This window comes from Salvelinus namaycush, chromosome 9 (genome assembly GCF_016432855.1).
Source record: "Salvelinus namaycush isolate Seneca chromosome 9, SaNama_1.0, whole genome shotgun sequence".
NCBI classification, from domain to species: domain Eukaryota; kingdom Metazoa; phylum Chordata; class Actinopteri; order Salmoniformes; family Salmonidae; genus Salvelinus; species Salvelinus namaycush.
This window is the reverse complement of record NC_052315.1, coordinates 36,370,553-36,397,493: the sequence shown is the minus strand read 5'-3', so window position 1 is coordinate 36,397,493 and position 26,941 is coordinate 36,370,553. Positions and strand designations below refer to the sequence as shown.

Below are 26,941 nucleotides of genomic sequence, written 5' to 3'. Positions count from 1 at the left end.
GGTTGCTAGATCGAATCCCTGAGCTGACAAGGTAAAAACCTGTTGTTCTGCCCCTGAACAAGGCAGTTAACCCACTGTTCCTAGGCTGTCATTGTAAATAAGAATTTGTTCTTAACTGACTTGCCTAGTTGAAAAAAATGTTTAATTAAAAAAGATTTAGGTCAGTCCTCTGTGCAGGCCAGTCAAGTTCTTCCACACCGATCTCGACAAACCAATTCTGTATGGACCTCTTTGCGCATGGGGGCATTGTCATGCTGAAACAAGAAAGAGTCTTCCCCAAACTCTTGGATATCAACTTTGCCACTTCAGCATGCTTTTGTGGCACAGTCAATGCGACACAGGGCTACAGGCCAGAAGGTTGAGTGTTCGCCGACCACTGATCAGCTAGGGGAATCAGATTTTCAACATTTTGATGCAATATTTATAATTATGTAAAATATATGCAACAAATGTTTCATCAACAGGTTTCTGTGCCAATGCAACACACAACCAATAAACATAACATACCGACTTCAGGCACCTCAATATCATGGTTTGAGTTTTCAACACCAAAATAAACTGACTATGTCAATCTCGACAAACAGAAAACACATCCCTCCCTACTTTAAGCTGACAGGCTTGGCTTGACAATCTCCGAATGTCATTAAAGGTTTTGGTGTTTTGTAACAGATGTCTCTTTCCATTCATCAAATTGCCGCTGCACAGTTGTGATGGTTTGATTGATTTTATTTGTCAGTAGATTTTTTTTTGTAAAGATTATTTTTAATTTTTTCAGCTGTAGAGTTTTAAAACAGCATATCAACTGAATATTGTTGCATTAAATCAGAGTGCATGTGAGCACTCTGTCATAGTATTTCTCTCTCTCCATCAATTCCATTCAAATTGAATTAAAAATAGATAATCCTGTTCAAAGTTGATATATTGTATATACAGTACCAGTCAAAAGTTTGGACACACCAACTCATTCAAGGGTTTTTCTTTATTTGTACTATTTTCTACATTGTAGAATAATAGTGAAGACATCAAAACTATGAAATAACACATATGGAATCATGTACAGTATTAACCACAAATCAAAATATATTTTATATTTGAGATTCTTCAAAGTAGCCACCCTTTGCCTTCATGACAGCTTTGCACATTCTTGGCATTCTCTCAACCAGATACATGAGGAAGTCACCTGAAATGCATTTCAATTAACAGGTGCGTCTTGTTAAAAGTACATTTTTGGAATTTCTTTCCTTCTTAATGCGTTTGAGCCAATCAGTTGTGTTGTGACAAGGTAGGGGTGGTATACAGAAGATAGCCCTATTTGGTAAAATACCAAGTCCATATTATGCCAAGAACAGCTCAAATAAGCAACGAGAAACGACAGTCCATCATTACCTTAAGAAATGAAGGTCAGTCAATACAGAAAATGTAAAGAACTTTGAAAGTTTCTTTAAGTGCAGTCGCAAAAACCATCAAGCGCTATGATGCAACTGGCTCTCATGAGGACCACCACAGGGAAGGAAGATGCAGAGTTACCTCTGCTGCAGAGGATTTTATTAGAGTTACCAGCCTCAGAAAGCCCAAAGTTCAAGTAACGGACACATCTCAACATCAACTGTTCAGAGGAGACTGCGTGAATCAGACCTTCATGGTCAAATTGCTGCAAAGAAACCACCAATAAGAAGAAGAGACTTGCTTGGGCCAAGAAACACAAGCAATGGACATTAGACCGGTGGAAATCTGTCCTTTGGTCTGATGAGTCCAAATTTGAGATTTTTGGTTCTAACCGCCGTGTCTTTGTGAGACGCAGAGTAAGTGGACGGATTATCTCTGCATGTGTGGTTCCCACCGTGAAGCATGGAGGAGGAGGTGTGATGGTGCTTTCCTGGTGGCACTGTGATTTATTTAGAATTCAAGGCACACTTAACCAGCATGGCTACCACAGTATTCTGCAGCGATACGCCATCCCATCTGGTTTGCGCTTAGTGGGACTCATTTGTTTTACAACAGGACAATGACTATGGGCTATTTGACCAAGAAGAAGAGTGACGGAGTGCTGCATTAAATGACCTGGCCTCCACCCAATTGAGAAATATATTTTGATTTGTTTAACATATTTTGGGTTACTAGATGATTCCATATGTGTTATTTCACAGTTTTGATGTCTTCAGTATTATTCTACAATGTAAAAAAAAAATAAAAAAAAAATAAAGAAAAACCCCTGAATGAGTAGGTGTATCCAAACTTTTGACTGGTACTGTATATATATATATATACATACATACATACATACATACATACATACATACATACATACATACATACATACATACATACATACATACATACATACATACATACATACATACATACATATATACATACATACACACCAAAGTATGTGAACAGTGAACACCCCTTCATACACCCGTTGCTGACAAGTGTATAAAATCGAGCAAACAGGCCTGCATTCTCCATAGACAAACATTGTCAGTAGAACGGCCTTACTGATGAGCTCAGTGACTTTCAAAGTGGCACCATCATAGGATGCTACCTTTCCAACAAGTCAGTTTGTCAAATGCTATAGTTGCCCGGTCAACTGTAAGTGCTGTTATTGTGAAGTGGTGATGTACTGGAGCAGCAACGGCTCAGCCAGGAAGTGGTAGGCCACACAAGCTCACAGAACAGGACCATCGAGTGCTGAAGCATGTAGCAATAAAAAATAGTTTGTTCTCAGTTGCAACACTCCAAACTGTCTCTGGAAGCAACGTCAGCACAAGAACTGCTTGTCGGGAGCTTCATGAAATGGGTTTCCATGGCCGAGCAGCCGCACTCAAGCTCACTTAAGATCACCATGCATAATGACAAGCATCGGCTGGAGTGATGTAAAGCTCGGCCTCATCGCCCATCATCAATGCACAACCTCACTAATGCTTTTGTGACTGAATGGAAGTCCCCGCAGCAATGTTCCAACATCTATTGGAAAGTCTTCCCAGAAAAGTGGAGGCAGTTATAGTAGCAAGGGGGGGCAAACTCCATAGCAATGCCCATTACTTTGGAATAAGATGTTCGATGAGCAGATGTCCAAATACTTTTGGTAATGTAGTGTATATATCCTTGCCTACCTCTTTCAGGTAATATTTTCAGTTAATAATATCAAATAACCCTTGTGTTGTCTCAAAAATGACCCACCACTATGTTTAAAAGCAGAGAAAACCTCCTAAATTATCTTTTTTCAACTTGAAATTTGATGACTTTTCCTAGGGTGACCCCAATATTAGAAAAAGTGAAACATCGCCTTTGTTCATATTTCCATGAAGGATGTACACAACCAGGGTACAAAGATTGTCTTAGGGTCATTTTTGACCCGGCAGTTATAAAATAATTTACACACCACAAAAACCACACACACACACACACACACACACACACAATGAGACATTGAGATTATGTATGCTACTGATTGAACTCAGCCAGCAGCTCCTGAAGAGGCAGATCACCATAGTTGGCACAGTTAGAAAAAACAAGCCTGAGCTCCCCCTGCACTCCTCGCAACAAGGGGGAGAGAGGCTTTGTCATCAAAGTTTGCCTTCACCCCCACCACCACTCCAGTATCTTACCCCCCAAAGAGGATCAAGAATGTGGTCCTCCTGAGCACACTGGACAAAACGGCTGAGATCAGTGATAGTGAGGACAAGAAGCCAGCCATCATCCTGGACTATAACCACAACAAAGGAGGCGTGGACAACCTGGACAAGGTGATTAGAACTTACAGCTGCATGAGGATGACTGCCCGCTGGCCCCTGGTCATCTTCCATAACAGCATTGATACAATGCCTTCGCGATATGGAACAAGATCAACCCTACCTGGATGCCTGATAAGCAGAACAAGAGGAGGGTGTTCCTGGAGCAGCTGGGAAAGGCACTTGTAACCCCACACATTCAAAGAAGGGAGCGCCTCCCCTGCACAGCAGCCTCTGCAGCGCTTGTGAAAGCTGTTCAGGGGGCTGAATCTTGTCCTGATCCACCTGAGGCTGCAGCTGGGACAGGAAAGAGATGCCAACTCTGCCCACCAAAGAAGGACTGTAAAACAAATACTATTGTGCTGCACATGTGAGAAATACATCTGCAAAGTCCATGCACACACACTTGCATACTGTCCGACGTGCTAATTAGAGTTGATTTGTTTATGTACTTCATTTTTGTCTTATTATCTTATTTTATTCTTATTTATTGTTGTTGTTTATACACCTTGTGGGTGGGGGCAATGGTTAAAAAATGGGAGAAGACTAGTATTTTGTAGTTGAATTCCTCATTGTACAGTATATAAGAATATATCACTATGTTGCCAAAAAAGTTCAAGACAGTAATTGTTTCCCTTCAATAAAATGCATTCAAAACTATTTTCTGCACTTTTCTGCTACCTTCTTAGGCTATACAAGTGCTATCTCTTGCTAAAAATGGTATGTTTACACCTATGCAATACCTTTAGCAAAAATAATAAACCTCTACTTTAGCAAAGAAAACAATTATGACAGGTGTGTTGTAATAAAAACGAGTGGTGTCCACTGATTAAATGCAGTCTTTCTGCATTGTGAAGAGAGAAAACCCAGATATTCACAAAGTTTGTGATGAATGACAGGTTGTTTCTAGATTTGGGGTTTAAAATTCAATTAACCTGCTTTATTTTAGGGGTTTAGTGAAGGCGGGTCATTTTTTACCCTTAGGACAAGGGGAGTATACAGAATGTTAAGACTACACAAGGGTTAAGTTATTAGCCTTATATTTAGCTAAAGAATGATCAGCTAGAAATAAGCTTGTAATTTAAAGCCTCTGTCTCTTGTGCAATACGCACCATGAGCTCTGCTGGTCACTTTCCTTAAAAAACCCTCCTTAGTTCTTGGAGTCCCAGGAAAAGCTAGACTATAATAGTTTGCAGGAAGAATGTATTTTTTAGCATTTCTTATGCTAATAGACTGACTATTGGAAGAGGGATGCAAGCTTTTGTTTGCTGAAGGTTAAATACAGCAGCGAATAGAACTCCCAGCCACTGGCCGGGGAGTTTGAAAGAAGAGAGAATGCAGGAAGGCGGTAGGCTGTAGCAGTTATTTGTTTATTCAATCTTCCTGAGAGAAAATTAAGTAATCTGCATCTGATTATAGCACCAATATTATTCGAGCATGACGTTACAATGATGAAGATCAAGACAACAAAACATTTCATTTAGGGTGAGTATTGGATAAGTGGGACACCTGGCAAAGTGGGACACAAGCTTTGTAATGGCCTATTATATTTCAACATTTAAATCAAAATCGCTAGCCTATAATTGTAACTTTGTAGGCTGCATGTCCTGCACCAGCATCACATGTTCTCTCCCAGGTTCATGGTTTGAAAGAGGTGTGAAATTCCAGTCCATATAATACAGCATAATACAATACAGTAATACAGTTCACACTCAAACAAAGTTGCTTATTGGAGATTGGAGCTTGACTTACAAAAGAGAGCATAGCTACATATATGTGCTTTTAAGTTTTTCTGTTGTGCTTAATGTGCGGTAGCCTATCATAGGCTATGTATTGGTAAAAAATATAAATAATAATAAGATAATGGCACAATCATTTCAGCTTTGTTGGGCTCGGGCTCATAAAATGTATTTACATGTATCTTTACTTTACTTTTATACTCTATAAATTGACTCCTTCAAATAATTCCCTCTGGCTATTTGCCATCGGCACGCTGCAGGAGGGAAGTAAAATTGTTTGGATGTGCCCATAGTAATGTAAAAAATGAGGTGGATAGGATAGATAAATAAAGTTGAAACAAAATAAATAATAATAAATAGAATGGGTGTCTCCCTTCAACTCAATGATGGCAGAATGGGTGGACTTAGCTAGCTAAACAGACAAAGCTAGGCTACTTTGATTTTCTACGTTATAAGCTAGCCAGCTAACTCTTTCAAATAAACATGATTTGTTATTATTGGATATACCAAATAGAGCTAAAGACCCAGCCTGACATTGGTAATTAGCTAATTGTTACTTTTATTTCAGTATTTCAGTGTGGAGTCAATTGAGGGGACTATGTTTCATGAAGCCATTTGAAGACTGTTGCTGACAGAGTTATGTATAAATTATTTATACTGTAATACATTATGTATAATAAGTCTTGGTGATTCAATAGCCTAGTTAATCATTACATTACTTGTAAGACTATGTTTTTCTCAGTTTGGCAGTATCCAGAACCATCCGAGGCAGAGGATCTCTCTTTCGGCTGCTGCTGATGACAACTGAGAATGGAGCAGAAGACACATTTTTGTCATGCACTGTAACTAATGGACAACGTTGTATTGTAAAAAGTCAGCCAGAGTTGACATGGGCTATCATTCAAACAAAGAGATGCCTCCCTGGCCACCAGCGCATATTTCCAAACTATGTTTGCATATAATTACAAATTCTAAAAACTATGCAGGTATTTTGTACATTATGTATTTGTTTATTCAATTATAATCTTAGCACAGAAAATATTGCTATTTAATAGTCATAATGAATTTATTACACCATGTAGGGTTCTAAATGGAACCATTTTGAGGGTTCCATATATGATGCATGCGATTGAACCATTTTTTAACCCTTTTGACTGGTACTGTATATACAGTACCAGTCAAAAGTTTGGACACACCTACTCAATCAAGGGTTTTTCTTTATTTGTATTTTTTTTACATTGTAGAATAATAGTGAGGACATCAAAACTATGAAATAACACATATGGAATCATCTAGTAACCCAACAAGTGTTAAACAAATCAAAATATATAGTCCAATGGTTTAAAAATGTATTTTTTACAAAACTGAAAAAATTGAATAAAGGTTTGATTCAGATAGAACCGTGCACCTTAAGGTGCTCCCGCGAGTCGCCGTTGCATGCACTTGCTCTGGATGTGTAGCTCTCCAAAGTACGCTTCCATATGACCCACCACTTCCGACGATAAGCCTACCCAGCTCGCAGCCCGAGTCACGTGCCCCCCCCCCCCCCCCCCCCCCCTCCCTCTTGTCTCTGTGGAGCAGAAGCTACACAAATCAAACTCAACCACAAATCAAACTCAACCAGCACCCAGTGGAGATCGGAGAGATGGAGACGCGGAGAGCGAGAGAAAAAGCACTTGCTGTCCGGAACGAGAGACGCTGAAAAAAAAGATGATCCGTTAAATAAAAGACTGCGTCATGGCTCATATCCTATCGACGGAGAAGGATTTTAGTTCACCCAACGGGAACAGAGATGCGAACCTCGTTGCTTATTAACGGGCGGTTCCGTGATCCAAATAGTCCAACTCCGCCCGTGAACGGGGCACGGGACGCAGCGCCTGTGCTAGGCATCGCACTCTGACTAGGTGTGGTTTCACAACACTTAGATTAGCCTACCTAGTTCTTATTCCACACGCTCGTTCATAATTGAAGCTGAAGCCGTCGGGGATGTGCTAGTCATCTCGTCGCAACAAAGGGAAGGGCGGCTTTCAGTAACCATGAGGGCTGTATCGGCGAACTTACTTGCACTTCTCTTTCTCTGCACTTGTGCCAGTGTATTCTACGTCTGGAGCAGATTGGAGAGATACAACACGGGACTACAGTTAACGAGTAGGGGGTCCGCTCACATTGGGCCATCCCCGGACCTCTCTGCTAAAACTTTCCGGGCTTTGCTCGCCGTTCCAGTAGCACAGAGACTGCATTTTGGGGGCATACTGGATGCCCACAATCTCACTGGTGTTGCGGATCAAACTGGCTCTTTAGGAATCAGAGATTACCATATGAATGTAGATAACAAGGGGTCAGCACAGAGGGGGGTCCCGGCCAAATTGGTCTCTCCGGTTGAGGGGATTTTTTGGAGTGAATGGCTTGAGGATAAGTTTCCCGTCAGCTTCAGTGAGGAACATGCCCGGGCATGGAGAGGGAGAGCCCGGGGACACCGGATTGTCAGACTGGAGCCGGGCTGTGGTAGAATATCCAATCAACTGGCCACTTTTTCGGACCGATCCAAAGCATGCGTGCGTTATGGAATAAACGCGGACCAGGTGCAGGGGGAAACTTTGACTTATTACCTGGCTAGTTTGCTGGGTATTACAAATCTGCCGCCTCTCATCCTCGCCCAGTTGAACGTTGACAGTGAACAATGGGCTTCTGTGAGAAGAAGAATAGGAGGTTTACAGTGGAGTGAGCGGGCCGTGGTCTCACTCACCCAGTGGGTCGCCAACCTGACAGGGGTAATCACACCTGCGCCGCTGCGCCAAGAGAGCAAGGGGCTGCGTCCTCTACGGGGGGAGCTGGGGAACAAGACGACGGCGGAGCTGCTCGAGCTAATGCAGTGGACGGACCTGATAATATTGGACTACCTGTCTGCTAACTTCGACAGGCTCGTTAGCAACCTATTTAGCCTGCAGTGGGACTCGCGCGTGATGGAGAGGGAGACCAACAACCTGCTCAGAACACCCCGTGGCGACCTGGTTTTCATCGACAACGAGGCAGGGCTTGTGCACGGTTACCGTGTACTGGATATGTGGGAGAGGTACCACAGCACCGTCTTGGACTCAGTGTGTGTGTTCAGAAAGAGGACAGTACAGCGTGTTATAGAACTGCACCGGCGCAGGGACACCAGGACTCGGCTGCTCGAGCTATACAGAGACAGCGAACCATTGTCTCCGGAATTAGGGTTTCTCTCTGATGAACATGCGGGAGTACTACAGAGTCGAATAAACAGATTATACAAACACATATTGCATTGCAAGGTGAAGTACCAGCTGGGCATTTAGTTTTGATGCCTCTCATTTAGAGGTTCTGTATCTGGCATCTGCTCCACAGAATGACGTGTGCTGCAAATCAGTAACCACACACCTGTACTAGATTAATGCGCGTCAGTTGAAACAGTTTTTTAATATATTGATGAACTACCTCTTGTGAAAACAACGTTTTGCCTACTTTATATGTCTGCATAAATATACACATTGACGTTGATTTTTGGCTTCGTGCAGGATGGTCATAATTTATTTTCAGCCAGCCTCAAAACATAGCTGCAGGAAGAATGTGATATGAGCCAATGCATCTTTGTAGCTATTTAGGAGCCAATGCATCTTTGTAGCTATTTAGGTTTAATGGTCAGCCTTCAACCTCAGGAGTTTGATAGGCTTCACAGTTGTGTTTAATAATAGGAATAAATTATTGTGGTGTAAGGGGGGATAATGAATAATCACTTCATATCATCTATATGCACAAGGTGCATTGTGTTCAATAATCTCCATAGGAAACTGGACTGCTTGATAATGAGAACCAGGCCTTAATAGGTTACTCCTAAAAAGTTTTGTATTTGTTGCCACAAAAATGTATAATGTAGACTTTGTCACATGTCTCACTCCTTTTATAGAAGCTCTAGCCTACTGTACAATCAATTGTCATTGCAAACACTTTCATGTATTTGGTTGTCTTGTGATTGTATCTTCTGCCTTAATGTCAGTGGTGTAGTGGGGGATATATGCAGGTAGCAGATACATGCCATTTACCCACTTTTTCCCCGTGGGCATTGCGTATACTCACTACTTAATCCCCACTGATGCGTAACAAAGTAGTATAGTGAAGGTATATGCCATATAAATTATGTAGTACAATAGATACTTTATTCACAAAGTAGCCTACACAATCGTAATAAAGCATGTGAAATATATGCACATGCGCGCCATATATGCACATGCGCACACATAGCTACACTGAACAAAAATATAAACACAACATGTAAAGTGTTGGTCCCATGTTTCATGAGCTGAAATAAAAGATCCCAGAAATGTTCCATACGCATAACATTTCTTGTGCACAAATTTGTTTACATCTCTGTTTGTGAACATTTCTCCTTTTGCCAAGATAATCCATCCACCTGACAGGTGTGGCATATCAAGAAGCTGATTAAACAGCATGATCATTACACATGGCAACATTAAAAAGCCACTCTAAAATGTGCAGTTTTGTCACACAACACAATTCCACATATGTATCAAGTTTTGAGGGAGTGTGAAATTGGCATGCTGACTGCAGGAATGTCCACCAGAACTGTTGCCAGAGAATTCAATGTTCATTTCTCTACCTTAAGCCACTTCTAACATCATTTTAGGGAATTTGGCAGCAGGTCGAACCGGCCTCACAACCGCAGACCACATGTAAGGCGTTGTGTGGACTAGCAGTTTGCTGATGTCAATGTTGCGAACCTAGTGGTGGTGGTGGTGATGGGGTTATGGTATGGGCAGGCTACAGACAACGAACACAATTGCATTTTATCGATGGCAATTTGAATGCACAGAAATACCATGACGAGGTCCTGAGGCCCATTTTTTTAAGGTATCTGTGACCAACAGATGCATATCTGTATTCCCAGACGTGAAATCCATAGATTAGGGCCTAATGAATTTATTTCAGTTGACTGATTTCCTCAATTGAACAGTAACTTGGTAAAAATCTTTGAAATTGTTGCATGTTGCGTATTTTTGTTCAGTATAGTTTCAGCGGAATATCAGGCAGTCAAAGTGCGCAGCTCTCATGATTGTCGCAGGGAGAGGTTCATAGAATTGAACGGCATCGGTAGCCGGTAGGGTTGGAAGATATTTAAACTTATTGAAAAAGTCTTTGTTGAATCTTTGCGATTCATTATTCAGTGCTATTTGAATGAACATTTTTAAGGCTTTCCCCAAAAAACTTACCAATTAAATGTTGACTGCAACAACAAAAAAACTCCCAAAAATATTTTGACTGATTTTATACAGGCCTCAAAAATGGTCTCCTGATGCGGTTTAAAGTTGCACTATGCAGAAACCACTCTGCCATTTCTTGGTTGCTAAAATTCTAATAGTTCCCTGATTTCGGTTTATGTGACAAAACAAGCAAGTATAGTGTAAATTATCAGTGTACCATCTAAACCTAAGAAATATATTTTTCATAACCAAACATTTTCAGCTGTTTGAACCTGGGGTACAAAACCAAAAGTAAAAGATGCAAAAATAAAACATAAGAACAGGATGCATAAATATAGCGCACATAGAACAGATCTACCACCTCTTAGACTTGCTTTCAATGAGAATGACAGATCTATAACTCACATTTCTATGTGAATTTGGTTGGGTCACCCTAAAAGTTACATATTACAGCTTTAAGCATTGTTGTGGACTTAGAACATCCAATTTTTGTAGTTTTTCTATTAAAAAAGTTAGATGAAACCTGAAAAAACTATAGGGACATTTTTTACACAGGGCGCCTTTCCTTCATTGGGCAGGCCGTTTTGAAAAAAAAATTGTGCAAAATTTGAGTATACCCACTTTTCCAAGAACCACTACACCACTGCTTAATGTCATGACCCAGTCATATTTGTTGTACATGCTACACTGTGAATACTGTATATGTTAACCTGTTTTTGACATTCACAATTGCAATCCCCTTTCACCAATTCAATGTGCATTGTAACAGTCCAATCTTCCTGTCTTTTTTGCTAAGTATATTGTAATTTAAGTTGTCAGACCACATGTTTGGTATTCAAGCCTTCTTTAGCGGAGTACAATGGCAGGTCCAATATTTGCCTGTTCTGTGTGTTCAGTCCTCAGGTTTTCATATAAAGGGCTTTGTCCCATCCTTGTCCACTACAGTGTACCCATTGTGCTGTTGAAATGCAGTGCCCTTAGAGCCTGCTACCCTGGGACTCAGAGTTTTTTTTCTCTCTCTCTCTCTCTCTCTCTCTCTCTCTCTCTCTCTCTCTCTCTCTCTCTCTCTCTCTCTCTCTCTCTCTCTCTCTCTCTCTCTCTCTCTCTCTCTCTCTCTCTCTCTCTCTCTCTCTCTCTCTCTCTCTCTCTCTCTCTCTCTCTCTCTCTCTCTCTCTCTCTCTCTCTCTCTCTCTCTCTCTCTCTCTGGACACAGCCACTGTCTGAGACAAGTACAGGGCTCAGCTCTCTCTCCTGTCTACTGAGAACCCTCTCACATTAACCAAACACAAGAGAGGGTAAAGTAGGGACCATTTCCTGTGGAAAGATGCATTTGTAGCTTGAGTGTACACTCCACATAACTCTCACACTTCTACAAAAACTGTTAAAGAAAGGGAAACGTGTAAATTGAACACTGTAGATCCCATTAGAGGCAGAGGGAGGGATTGAAGAGACAGGGTCTCTGTCACTCCCTCTCATTCTCTCTCTATATATCAGGCAGGGCCTAAAAATCTCTAACCCCCTGCCCCATATCCAAGCTCTTCTTAAAGGCACAATCTGGGACATTTCATGTTTACGTTACAGCCTTTTTCTAAAATTGATTTATTTTTAAATCCTCATCAATCTACACACGATACCCCATAAGAACAATGCGAAAACAGGTTTTTAGACATTTTAGCAGTATGGCTGTAACGTAACAAATTGTGGAAAAAGTCAAATGGTCTGAATACTTCCCAAATGCACTGTAAAATGTGTCATAAGCTTATTGTAACTATCTTACCATATCATAACATCATGTACAAATATCAATGGTTTGTGTTGGTGATACTAATGTAACAGTTCAGTTATTGATGGTAAATCTATTACATTGGAACAAAACTAATCATAGTCCTGACTTCACAATTGAGTTCAGCCTCATGTAAAAGTTATTAAAAGGGTTGTTAAAGGCCCAGTGCAGTCAAAAATGTGATTTTTCTGTTTTATATAATGTCCACACTATGAGGTTGGAATAATACTGTGAAATTGTGAAAATGATGATATGCCATTTTAGTGTAAGAGCTGTTTGAAAAGACCACCTGAAATTTCATCCTGGTGGGATGGAGTTTTAGCCTGCCGGGTGACATCACCAGGTGGTAAATTCGTTAATAGACCAATAAGAAAGAGAGTTCCAAACCTCTCTGCCAATAAGAGCTAGTTTTCAGTTTTCCCCTCCCCATTCAGACCACTCCCAGACAGTCAGAACAACATTTTTGCTTGAGAAATTGCTTTTAGCTAAGAAGCTATTTTTGTTTCGACCTTTAAATTGTTAATTTTAATGTATGACAAAGCATTTGGCCACACTGTTCACAACCCATCTCTTTCCCTGAGGCCTTTTTGTTATTGTTCCCTAGACCGTTACATCATGGAGTTAGAGCATTTATTTGAAAATTAAATAGCCATCTTCTCATTCATTTATCTGAATAGTTAATTGTATTGTCAGACAAAGTCAAGGCATCGGGCCAAATCCATCTGCTAACCTGAGGCCCCTTTTTCTTATTGTTCTATTAACTGTCACATCTTGGAAGCACAGCATTTATTTGATTTCACAAACTAAATAAAGTCTCTTTCTCATTAGTTCCACAGCGACCTTTCCGGTGCCTGTGATCTCCTGTTTCCAGACCTGCTGGAGGCACATTGTAGGGATGTCAGTGATAAACATTTGAAGGCCTAATGGTTTCCAGCCCTTCCTCCATCCTGCTATCCCTCTATCCCTCATCTCATCTGGTTCATTTTACACCTTTTGTTAATAGTTAGCTGCAGGGTGCTCCAGTACACTTAATCCTGTTCCAGGCAGAAGTGGGGTTGGGGAGGGAAGGGGGCCAGAGGAAAGAGTCTCACTTTAACAATGAGAAGGGTTTAGGCACTATGAGGTGTCTTATCATGACTTCTATGAGAACACAACTCTGTGGTGTCCACTACGCGTGTCAGTGTCATCTATCTATGTTTCTCAGGGAGCGATTAGCGGCCTAAGACTCGGCTGGAGTTTGAGCAGGTGGAGCTGGAAGCTTTAGTAGGGCTAGCTGCCTGCCTGGTTTCTGCCTGCTTGTCGGTCCTGTAATAGGGACTTGGGGATCAATACGTGCACTGACTGCTGTGGAGGGGGAAAGCAGGTCATTTTCTAAGTGGTCTGGGGAGGGGGAGGCAGAATGGTTAAAGGGAGAACGGGGGGTTAGGGCTGTGTTTGCAGCTGGGCGTCTTGCTCTAAGGCACGTCTGTCGAGGGCCAACCCTCCAAGAGATTTACGACGGCGGGCCACAGACACCAGGGATGCTAAGCCTAGGTCTGTATGCCTTAACCAGACTCGCACCCCTCCCTCCATCCCTCTATCGCCCTCTCCCTTCCTCCAACCACATTCCTGCCTATAGCATCTGTCTACAGTGGTTAGCTAAATGGAAATCAACATTTTTATTTTCTTAAGTAGTTGTTTTATGTATTTTTTTGCACAAGAAACCCCTCTTGTTTTTTTTACTGGAGCTCATGTCACTTCTGATTACGCTACCGGTGGATATCAAAGCCTTTAGTCACAACCGCTCCTAACAGATTGCAGGTGTTCACCCTCTTACTCTCTGTCTGGCTTGTGTCGACTGGCCACAAACCTCACAAAATATACCGCCTCCTCCCATCCATCCCACCACCCTCACACTGTCCACCCTGAGGCAGTAAACTCTCTAAGCCCCCTTATGTGACATGGCCTCCTTATGGCAACTCCTCATTGGCCACTGCTAAGGGCAGTGGTTTTTATTTAGTCCATCTGGACGTGTGAGCTAGTTAGCCATGCAGGGTGCAGGGGCCATGCTTCTATGGCCGTCCTCTGGGCTTATTCATGCTCTGTTTGTTTTCAATGTCACAGGGTGGCCAGGGAGGCAGGCAGCTACAGAAAGCTATGTACTATGTAAGCAGGCAGAGGCTCTCTGCAGGCCTGAGGCTCCGTCCAAAAACAACCCCTAGCCCCTACCTCCTACACTTGGTTTTCAAAGTGTTGGATTGGTAGCTACCATAATAATATGGCAACAATTACTCCTAACCTATCAGAGGGCAAGCTTCTTATACCTACCTATATCTAGTATTTTCAGATCGACATGAAGTGCCTTGGGGATAGGGGCTAGGGTTGTATCTGGATTGTATCTGGATGGGGTCTGAACCTACAGACCCTATAGGTAAAAACACAGATCCTCTCTCTAAGGTCTGCAATCCAGAGGCTTCTACATTGCAGACATTCCTGAGGAGGCAAGGGTGGATCTCCACGCACACACACAGCCCAGATTCCTGCGAGCGGGGGAGACAGGCAGCTGTGTATTTAAGCTCAGCTGTCGGCGGTGAGGTTTTCACTTATTTCTTTAATGATCTATTGGTTCAAGGGCACTAGTTCAGATAATGTTCTTTGTTTTTCAACAGGTCAGGTTGTCTTTAGAAAATAAAAACTATGATACTCATTGCTTTGATATGTAATTAGAGTAGAAACTATTTTATATTCACTTAGTACACAAAGCAACTTCTTAAATAAAGAACATTGCTTTGTATTAGCTTCAATAAAGATACAGTTGTGAATGTCAACTGAGTGTAGATAGCCTCCACAAAAATCAACAACTCAACAAAACAACACAGAGCAACAACTGTACCGGAGTTGCCAGATCCCACGGGACTATCCGGCCGGGCTCAGCTTTAATAAAGGTGGCCATGTGCACAGCGTGGGCCAGTGGACGGCCATAACTGGCATTCCTTCGTGGCTGTGCAATACAGGGTGCTTCCTGTCCATGTGCATGATTGAGTGACTTCATTATAATGCTGGGTGCATACTAGGGGAGGGGAGAGTCACTCAGTTACAGTTGACTGGATGCAGGGGAGTGGATGCAGGGGTCGTGAGGGGCTGGAGAGCACAGACTGGGGGGCAGGAGGGAGAGGGGACTGGGGTACATCAATGGACTCAGACTGTGAGGTAGGAGAGAATGTGCTAGGGTACTGGAGAGAGAAAGGACTGGAGGACATCAAGGGGCTTGGACTGCAGTGCCAGAGGGAGGCGACTGGGATGGAGGACAGGGAATAAGGGCACAGATCAAGGCAGGGCTACTATAGGGGTTGAGGGGATGACACGTCGGAGGCCAGTGGTTGGGGAGCTAGAGAAGGGTAAAAGGTATTAGGGAACTGGTGGTCTAGAGGAGGGTTGAGATTGGGACTGGGCAGCACAGCCAAGGCCGGGGGACAAGATAACTGAGGAGCAGGGAGTAGGGGGGTGGAGAGCAGGACCTGGGATGGCGCAGGCTGGCACGGGGGCTGCGGGGCGGCCAGGAAAGTTGCATGGTGGAGGGGAGTGGAGTGGGGGAATTGGTTTGTGCAGGCTCTGTCAGAGTAAATCATGCACTGGGGAACACTCATACATCTCTCCAGCTGCTGTCCATCCTCTCACTGCCTGGCCTGCCTGCTGTACTCTGTAATAATGGAAAAGATTACATCCGCCCTCTCCTCTTCCATCACACAGATCTGCTGCTCTCATTATACCCCAGCATGATCTCATTCAATCATTGCTGAAGCTACTAGGCTATATCCTCCTACAATTTAATGCAAGAGCATTCTTTCATTCAATCGTCCTGGACCAAGTGTCTCTTGAAAAAAGAGATTGTATCTAATGAGAATAACTTATATAGGAAATATGCATTCAAGAGGGACTGATTTTGGTGGTGATATGTATAATGCAATATGTGTCAACCGCCATTTTCTCATATGGCATATAACATGGAACCTATCCTGTTTTTAAACCAATGATTTTCGTGTTTTTACTTTATATGGCAGATTGTACAGTAAAGAAAAAGTAACACATTACTGTAGGACATATTCCCTGCTAAATATCACTGAAATAATGGGCCTATGTTACACATGAAACATCCTTCCTTGCACATGCAGATTCAAGTCTATTTGTTAAGTAATATGCTACAGGGCAATGCATTGTTTTGATGACATTAAGTCTAATACACAGGCCTACAGACAGTAGTACAAGTCTACAGAGAAATTACTAAACAGTTAACAGCCTGCAGAAATTCCTGACCTTTACTTTGACTAATCATTTACAGTTGAATAGCATTTGGTTATTATACATTATTTAGATAATAGGCAATACATTAAGTGGTTTTAATTGGACAGGTAGTGAGCTTTATAATGGTCTATTGTCTATGTGTGAGAAGTAGTGTATAAAATATAAATATCTTCTGTTCCCCTCTGTAGGCTCTCTCTGCTTTATGTGCTGTTGTTCTCTCTCTCTCTCTCGCTCTCTCTCAAATTACCACTGGTTCCAATTGCTGGGTGGCTTTGTGTACAAACTCCTTTCTCTCACTTAAAAGAGAGAGAAAGTTAGAGAAAGGCCACACATTAATTTCACATTTGCAAGTCTTGCAATTACAAATCTCTTGTGTATTAACATCCTGTCCCGTTTATCTGCTTCCCTGAGCTAGCCAAGCATGACATTAGCTCCTCCATGTCAGGACTAGGTGCTGTTCCAGCATTTCTCTGTTTCTTTTCTCTCCTTTTTTCTCTCCTTTTTCTTTGAGTGAAAACCCACCCGGCTCTTGATTGACGTGGCTGACAGATTTGTGTAACCTTCTGGGTGAAGCTTGTTGAAGCCTCCGTGCTGCAGCCTCTACGGAGGCCCGTTTCAAGCACACCGAGTTTGGCTCATTAGCATAAGTCTTCATCTCTATGTAAATGTGAATTAGTATGCTTATGGAAATGACAGTTTGTTGAAAGGGGGAAGAATAACTGATCGCATTCATAGAGATAATCTATAATTTGTCTTTCGAGTGAGGCTCATTCAGACCCACCTGGGCCGTGCTGTGGCCATGTGTTCTTAAGGAAGATATTTCTATGCTAATGCAGTGCAGTGTGAGTTTAGGATTTGTATCGTGCAAGGCAAGGCAGCATGGGAGATGTGGCCGGTCTAAATGAGCTGGACGGACCTACAGTCTGGTTCCGCTTGCGTAACACCGGAGAGGCTGTGACCTTTCTAAATACAGCAGGCAGCGCATCTGCAACCACAACTCCACACTACAAACCTGGACTCTCCTCCTCCCTGACGCATTCGAAATACATAAACACAACCACATCAGCCACAGTCAGACCATGGATGTGGATGGCACTCAGAGTAAATAGCAATCGTTCATGTCAGGGACAATTGAGTATGATTGGAGAGAACTTGCGTTTATGTGTGGCATGCCATTGACATCAGAGCTTCGTCCACATCACCGCCAAGCACTGAGAGAATCGATACAGAGAAGGGAATATGTGGCACTTGATGACAAAATACCATAATATCTCTGATTCCGTTCTCTCACCGTCTTCCTTCCATAGCTGACCATGGCCTTTCTGAATGTTAGTGTTAGCTCACGGGTTTTAGCGTATTAGAGGTGCATATGTGGTTACTCTTTTCCAGTCACTTTGAACGATGGCACCATTTGCTAGTGCCTGTGCTTGGTAATTTGGCCATTTCTATGTAAATTGGGCTTCGTGCCGTAGGGGAGAGATTTTTTTTATATTCAGCATCACTACGTCAAGGGAAATATAGCATTCCTCCTAACAAAGATATCTACATATATTTCAGGATGTTATGTATTCCTGGAAATAATCAGAATTCATGCAAACACAACAGTTTTGAAAACATAGCTTGCCCCCCCAAAAAGTGGTCTCTTGGCACAACTTATCCCGGGTATAAGGTAAGTTGAGCATAGGGACAGGGTACTGTAAGTTGAGCCGCCTTGGGGTACAGTAAGTAGGTGTCCTGTGCCAGGGGGTGATGGTGCTGGTAGGTCCAAGTTGAATTCATGGTATGGGATGTGGTATTGTATATTTTAAATGTATGCTGGCCCATGTTGATTTCCAATGTTTCCCACTGTTGTGTCAAGTTGGCTGGATGTCCTTTGGGTGGTGGACCATTCTTGATGCACACGGGAAACTGTTGAGCGTGAAAAACCCAGCAGCATTGCAGTTCTTGACACACTCAAACCAGTGGGCCTAGCACCTACTACCATACCACATTCAAAGGCACTTCAATCTTTTGTCTTGCCCATTCACCCTCTGAATGGCACTCATGCACAATCCATGTCTCAATTGTTTCCAGGCTTAAAAATCCTTCTTTAACCTGTCTCCTCCCCTTCATCTACACTGATTGAAGTGGATTTAACAAGTGATATCAATAAGGGATCATAGCTTTCACCTGGGTTCACCTGGTCAGTATATGTCATGGAAAGAGGAGGTGTTCCTAATGTTTTGTATACTCAGTGTTCAGTATCACTTAGCCTTCTGTTTCTTGACCAGTTGTCTGGGACATGGATGTTGTTTCGATGTGCCAATTTGTAGGCAAGTTCTCTGCATTTGAGGCTACTAAGCGCATGAAACTGGTCCGTGAGAATCTTGATATGTTTAGCAAGCTCAGACTCCATGACATCAGATAAGACTCTGTCAAAACTTCTCTTTCAAACAGGTACATGTTTGTTTTCTTTTTTAATCAGTGTACCTCTTCAGTGTCATTAAGTCTATTTTTTTATCCCTTGCTGCTGCTCAAATGGACATCTTCCCTTCTCTCACTTCCTTGGATGGTCTCTCAAGAACATCAAGGGGGCTAGACCCCTGCTTGTTTTATGTTTGAATACACTGGGTATGATGATGTCTGCTCTGTAACAGAAAAAATGCACTATCTTGAGTTTAGACGCATGACACACTGCAAAATACTATGCATATTATGCATCAAACTGACCAAATGCAATCATTGTTTGTTTGGGGTATGGTGGCCATTGGCTCAACTTACCCCAAGGAAAACATTTTTACTATATTAGCCCATGCACTTTCATGCTAGGTTTAGGACCTCACATTGTAGCTTATGACCCCAACTGATGTAAAACACTTGTTTAGTACTTTTTCCATGTGGTTTCTTCCTTCACAAACTCCATGAAATTATGACGTCGTCCTAAATATTTGGTCACATGATACATTCTTTGTATGGTTTCCTAGAAACAACGGGTGGCTCAACTAACCATTTTGCTCAACTTACCCCACTCTCCCCTACAGGCTGTTGCAGCCAACACGTGCTCCATCCTGCCTTGGCCAGTAATGTTGCAGTGTTACATCTAAATGATTACAGCTCTGCGTAGCTGCCGTGTCAGTCAGTCAGTCTGGTTGAGATTCAGGTGCCTTTTGGAAGGGAACCAAGGGGATCAGCTTATTATAGACAGACAGGAGTGAAGCATAATGGGCTGAGCCCGAATCAGTATCAGTGTCTTAGAGCAAGCGAGAACATGGCATAGTGAAAAAGAGGTACATACATAAGCAGCTATTGAAATAAGGGGAAAGAGCAAACCATAAAGGTGAGGGAAATAGGTTTGTATATTTCAAGATTATCCAGGAGGAACGGTATGTTCTTCCATGGCTCCTAAACGTTCACATATATTTCCATAGCTCTTCCATAACATCATTACTACCTCTACAACAGAAGATCTTTTTAAACGGCTTTGGCGCTAGTCAACGGTTGGCCAGGTATGTAAGGTAAACCCCCAACATCATCATGTTTCTCTCCGCATGCATTCCAACCCCTGCACACCTGAGATCTACAATTAACCCTGATCCCTGACTCTGACTCACCTCAAATCACACGTCTGACATCCAGGCTGAGGTCTCCCACACCTTGTGTAGAGCCATACCCATTATTGCATCCTAAACAGTAAGCTGTTGAGGATGCAAATATAATACAGTTTAAAACTTCTTAAGGCAAGGGGGCAGTATTCAGAAGTTCGGATGACTGACGTGCCCAAAGTAAACTGCCTGTTACTCAGGCACGGAAGCTAGGATATGCATATATTTGGTAGGATTGGATAGAAAACACTCTGAAGTTTCTAAAACTGTTAAAATAATGTCAGTGAGTATAACAGAACTGATATGGCAGGCAAAAACCCGAGGAGAATCCATCCAGAATTTCTTATTTTGAGGTCACCACCCATTTGAAAATGCTTGACTATGGAAAATTCAAAGGAAATCCTCACATATTGCAGTTCCTATGGCTTTCACTAGATGTCAACAGTCTTTAGAAAGGGTTTCAGGCTTGTTTTTTGAAAAATGAGCTAGAATTTGTAGTTTTTCAAGGTGGCTTCCATTTTAACACTGCGCACCTCGTTATTTATCTCCGGTATTGAACATACTACATTTCGTCTTAAATTTGATCATTTATTTACATATTAGAGTACCTGAGGATTGGTTAGAAACGTTGTTTGACTTATTTGGATGAAGTTTATTGGTAACTTTTGGGATTCCTTTGTATGCATGTTGAACTAGTGGAATGGGTGGATTGCTAAATCAAATGCGCCAACTAAACTGACTTTTTTGGGATATAAAGAAGGACTTTATCGAACAACATGACCATTTGTTGTGTAGCTGGGACCCTTGGGATTGCAAACAGAGGAAGATCTTCAAAGGTAAGTGATTTATTTTTTCGCTATTTCTGACTTTTGTGACGCCTCTGCTGGTTTGGAAAATGTTTTTAATGATTTTGTATTGCGGGGCGCTGTCCTCAGATAATCGCATGGTATGCTTTCGCCATAAAGCCTTTTTGAAATCTGACAAAGCTGTTGGATTAACAAGAAGTTAAGCTTTTCAACGATGTAAGACACTTGTATTTTCATGAATATTTAATATTAAAATTTTTGTATTTTGAATTTCGCGCTCTGCAATTTCACCGCATGTTGTCGAGGTGGTTCACTAGCCTAGCCTTGATAGCAGCTCATAACAGTACCCCTCCTCCACCTTGCTGGCGCCTGACTGGAAGTGGTGCCCTTTGTCCATCACGGATCCAGCCACTGGCCCATCCATCCGTATGAAAGGCATTTTACAATTTTGGACTCTTCAGCGTCAGTTAAATCTCTTTTTTGGCCAATTTTACCTGAGGTAATGAAGCTGCCAAATAATTATGCACAACTTGATATAAGGTGTTATTCACTTTCGCCACACCCTCCCTCATTACACAAATAAATATCACCTGAAAATGATTACATCCATAAGCATTGAAGTTTATATGGTTTGGAGTTGGAAAATGTGCATAGAAATAATGATGCGATCAGAATACTCAATTGCCTAATAATTGTGCACGCAATGTATTTTAAATGCCCGAATGTCATACTAATTTTGGCTTTGACAACGTGCTTCTACATCTGCATTGCTTGCTTTTTGGGGTTTTATGCTGGGTTTCTGTATAAGCACTTTGTGACAGCTGCTGGTGTAAAAAGGGCTATATATTGATTGATTATTTGATTGCTCAATTAGATATGGGGATGCGTTACTGAAATCAACCTATAGCAGGAAACAGCGTAATCGCTCATGACGCATTCTCAGTATGCAAAAATGTAATGTTTTATAGTATATGAATTTTCAAAAATTGAGTATAGTTTAAATACCAGGATGTTATACTCTTTTCAGCTCTTCATCTAGTATAATTTGATACACATTTTTCCACAATGCATTGGAAAATATGGGCTGCTCTCTAGTTCTCTTCAAGTAGCCAAACAACTAAACTAGGCTACTTAATTGGGAAGATGCAGAATAGTGAAGCTTCTGCAGTGGTGTTCAAATGTAGGCTAAGTAGATTTGTTATCCTTAAAATGATCACGAGTATTGGATCATCTTTGAAAACGTGTTTTTTTTCTTGTTTTTTTTCCCAGAGTGGATTTCTGTTTCCTCATTGAAAAGTGTTTCTTGTTCTCCTTGCCTTTGCACCCCCCGCAGCAACTTTGCACCCCCCGGCAGACTCAACAGCCTTGGTTTCTCAAATGACTGCCTTGCCTGGTTCACCAACTACTTCTCAGACAGAGTTCAGTGTGTCAAATCGGAGGGCCTGTTGTCCGGACCTCTGGCAGTCTCTATGGGGGTGCCACAGGGTTCAATTCTCAGACCGACTCTTTTCTCTGTATATATCAATGGTGTCGCTCTTGCTGCTGGTGATTCTCTGATCCACCTCTACGCAGACGAGACCATTCTGCATACTTCTGGCCCTTCTTTGGACACTGTGTTAACAAACTTCCAGCCGAGTTTCAATGCCACACAACACTCCTTCCGTGGCCTCCAACTGCTCTTAAATGCTAGTAAAACTAAATGCATGCTTTTCAACCGATCGCTGCCCGCACCCGCCCGCCCGACTAGCATCACTACACTGGACGGTTCTGACTTAGAAAATGTGGACAACTACAAATAACTAAGTGTCTGGTTAGACTGTAAACTCTCCTTCCAGACTCACATTAAGCATCTCCAATCCAAAATTAAACCTAGAATCGGCTTCCTATTTCGCAACAAAGCCTCCTTCACTCATGCTCCTTCACTCATGCTACCCTCATAAAACTGACTATCCTACCGATCCTTGACTTCGGCGATGTCATTTACAAAATAGCCCCCAACACTCTACTCAGACTACATCTAGTTTGCTATCACAGTGCCATCCGTTTTATCACCAAAGCCCCATATACTACCCACCACTGCGACCTCTATGCTCTCATTGGCTGGCCCTCACTACATATCTGTCGCCAGACCCACTGGCTCCAGGTCATCTATAAGTCTTTGCTAGGTAAAGCCCTGCCTTATCTCAGCTCACTGGTCACCATAGCAGCACCCACCCGTAGCACATGCTCCAGCAGGTATATTGCACTGGTCAACCCCAAAGCCAACACTTCCTTTGGCCGTCTTTCCTTCCAGCTCTCTGCTGCCAATGACTGGTACGAATTGCAAAAATCCCTGAAGCTGGGGTCTTATATCTCCCTCTCTAACTTTAAGCATCAGCTGTCAGAGCAGCTTACCGATCGCTGTACCTGTACACAGTCAATCTGTAAATAGCAGACCCAGCTACCTCATCCCCATTATATTACTTACCTTACCCTCTTGCTCTTTTGCACCCAAGTATCTCTACTTGCACATCATCATCTGCACATCTATCACTCCAGTATTAATGCTGAATTGTAATTATTTTCACCTCTATGGCCTATTTATTACCTACCTCCCTACTCTTCTACATTTGCAAACACTGTACAAAGATTTTTCAATTTTTCCTTTCTTTTGTGTTATTGACTGTAGGTTTGTTTATGTGTAACTCTGTGTTGTTGTTTTTGTCGCACTGCTTTGCTTCATCTTGGCCAGGTCGCAGTTGTAAATGAGAACTTGTTCTCAACTGGCCTACCTGGTTAAATAAAGGTGAAATAAAATACATTATTTAGAAGACAGGGCCAGATTGTCTAGCCCAGCTGATTTGTAGGGATCCAGATTTTGCAGCTCTTTCAGAACATCAGCTGTCTGGATTTGGGGGAAGGAGAAGCGATGGGGGGGAAAGTTGCTGCAGGGGGTGCTAAGATGTTGGCCGGGGTAGGGGTAGCCAGGTGGAAAGCATGGCCAGTCGTAGAAAAATGCTTATTGACATTTTTGATTATCGTAGATTTATCGGTGTTGACAGTGTTTCCTATCCTCAGTGCAGTGGGCAGCTGGGAGGAGGTGCTCTTATTCTCCATGGACTTTACAGTGTCCCAATGAACCAAGGGCTATATCTGATCTTAGTTTTAATGCAGAGGAAAGCACTTTTGAAGAGCTACCAGGCATCCTCTACTGATGGGATGAGGTCAATATCCTTCCAGGATACCCGGGCCAGGTCAATTAGAAAGGCCTGCTCGCTGAAGTGTTTTAGGGAGGATTTGACAGTGATGAGGGATGGTCGTTTGACCACGGACCGGTTACGCATGCAAGCAATGAGGCAGTGATTGCTGAGATCCTGGTTGAAGACAGCAGAGGTGTATTTAGAGGGCGAGTTGGTCAGGATGATATCTAAGAGGGTGCCCATGGTTACGGGTTTAGGGTTGCACCTGGTAGGATCCTTGATAATTTGTGTGAGATTGAGGGCATCTATCTTAGATTGTAGGACGACCGGGGTGTTAAGCATGTCCCAGTTTAGGTCACCTAACAGTACGAACTCTGAAGATAGATGGGGGGCAATCAATTCACATATGGTTTCCCGGGCACAGCCGGGGGCTGAAGGATGTCTATAACAAGCGGCAACGGTGAGAGACTTGCTTCTGGAAAGGTGGATTTCTTTAAAGTAGAAGCTCGAATTGTTTGGGCACAGACCTGGATAGTATGACAGAACTCTGCAGGCTATATCTGTAGTAGATTGCAACTCTGCCCCCTTTGGCAGTTTTTTCTTGTTGGAAAATGTTATAGTTAGGGATGGAGTTTCAGAATTTTTGGTGGCCTTCCTAAGCCAGGATTCAGACACGGCTAGGACATCCGGGTTGGCGGAGTGTGCTAAAGCAGTGAATAAAACAAACTTAGGGAGGAGGCTTCTAATGTTAACATGCATGAAACCAATGCTTTTACGGTTACAGAAGTCAACAAATGAGAGTGCCTGGGGAATGGGAGTGATGCTGGGGGTTGCAGGGCCTGGGTTAACCTCTACATCACTAGAGGAACAGAGGAGGAGTAGGCCTCAGGGGGACGTCGCAACGGGACTGCCTTTTGAAACCACCTCGGACGGTTAAGTCTGCAGACCAGTCGTGATGGATCGGCGGGGCTCCGTGTCGGCAGCAAAGGGTTCAGGCCAATTGGCAAAACAGGTATTGAAGCCCAGGAATTATCTGCTGGATCTCTTCGGTTAGCCGGGAGATGGGCCTAGCTCCAGGCTAACTGGTGCTTGCTTCGGGACAGAAACCCCCTCGGACGGTTACGTCGGTAGCCCAGTCGTGATGGATCGGCGGGGCTCCGTGTCAGCAGCAAAGGGTCCAGGCCAATTGGCAAAAGAGGTAATTGAAGCCCAGGAATTGCTTGATGGATCTCTTCGGGTAGCCAGAAGAAGGGCCTAGCTCGAGGCTAGCTCCAGGCTAACAGGTGCTTGCTTCGGGACAGAGACGTTAGCTTTTCAGCGTTTCAGTTTTTAAGCTGTTCTGCGCTTAAATTTAAGCAGTCGGCCCTGCCCCACCTACTCAGCCAGTCAGGAGCTGCTAATACGTTGCGGCCGTGGCATCCTGCATACTTTTTACTAAATGGTACGTGCAACATAGTATGCGATGATGAGTACATAGTATGCAATTTAAGTATTGGGTATGCTAGTATGGGTATTCGGCCACTGTCTGAAACAATTACAGGGCTTAGCTCGATGTCCTGTCTACTGAGGTCCCTCTCACGTTAACCAAACACGAGAGTGGGAAATATGGGCCATTTCCTGTAGAAAGATGCATTTGTAGCTTGAGTGTACACTCCACATAACTCCCACACTTCAACAAAAACTGTTAAAGAAAGGGAAATGTGTAAATTGAACACTCTGTAGATCCCATTAGCGGGAGAGGGAGCGATTGTAGAGACAGGGTCTCTATCACTCCATCTCATTTTCTCCCTCTCTCTCTCTCCCTCCCTCTTTATCCTCTCATTTGCTCTCTCGCTCTCCCCCCTTTGTCACTCACTCACTGACTCTACCCCATCCTCCCCCACCTCTCTCTCTCCTTCATCTCCCCCATCTCCTCATTCTAATTTCCCATACTCGTTTGGCCTGTGCAAATATTGCCAGTGATAGATCCTCTGTGGAGCCATTGATTGGGGGGACTAATCATGCAGGCTAGCATGAAAATGAATCTAAATCTGTCTCACCACTCACTCTCTCTCTCTACGTATGCGATGGTACTTGCATTCTCTGCTAGAGGGATCAATTCCCTCCATTTTACCTAATTTAGTTTAATTTCATTTTTTTCACTTTTCTCTGCTTTGATTTTCAAATTTTCTCATCTTTCTACCGGAAGGAAAAAATAGATTTAACAGTGCACTGGCGGTGAGAATATATGACCTGGAGATTGGCTATAGGAGCCAATTATTTTAATGGCAGTATTTATGTTCTCTCATCAGGTGGCACCCACGTGGCGAGACGCATGTCTGCGTGCCTGACAGATATCTCAGCTTGGATGTGCGCCCAACACATCAAGATCAACCTTTACAAGACGGTGCTGCTCTTCCTCCCGTGGAAGTCCTGCCCCTCCAAGACCTCTCCATCACGGTTAACAACTCCCCGGTGTCCCCCTCCCAAAGTGCAAAAAAAAAACAAAGAAAGGGTGCCTAGTGGTTAGAGCATTGGGCCAGTAACTGAAAGGTTGCTGGATCAAATCCCTGAGCTGACAAGGTAAAAATATGTTGTTCTGCCCCTGAACAAGGCAGTTAA

At 42.8% G+C, this 26,941-nt stretch overlaps 1 protein-coding gene across 1 annotated transcript; it reads left to right on the top strand.

Annotated features, from left to right (window-relative positions):
* The first annotated feature begins 7,509 nt into the window (after window positions 1-7,509).
* Window positions 7,510-9,006, top strand: LOC120053485 (four-jointed box protein 1-like). The gene has a single exon (XM_039000610.1). The coding sequence runs from the start codon at window positions 7,510-7,512 to the stop codon at window positions 8,788-8,790; it is 1,281 nt and encodes a 426-aa protein (XP_038856538.1). The 3' UTR covers window positions 8,791-9,006.
* Window positions 9,007-26,941: the final 17,935 nt, after the last annotated feature.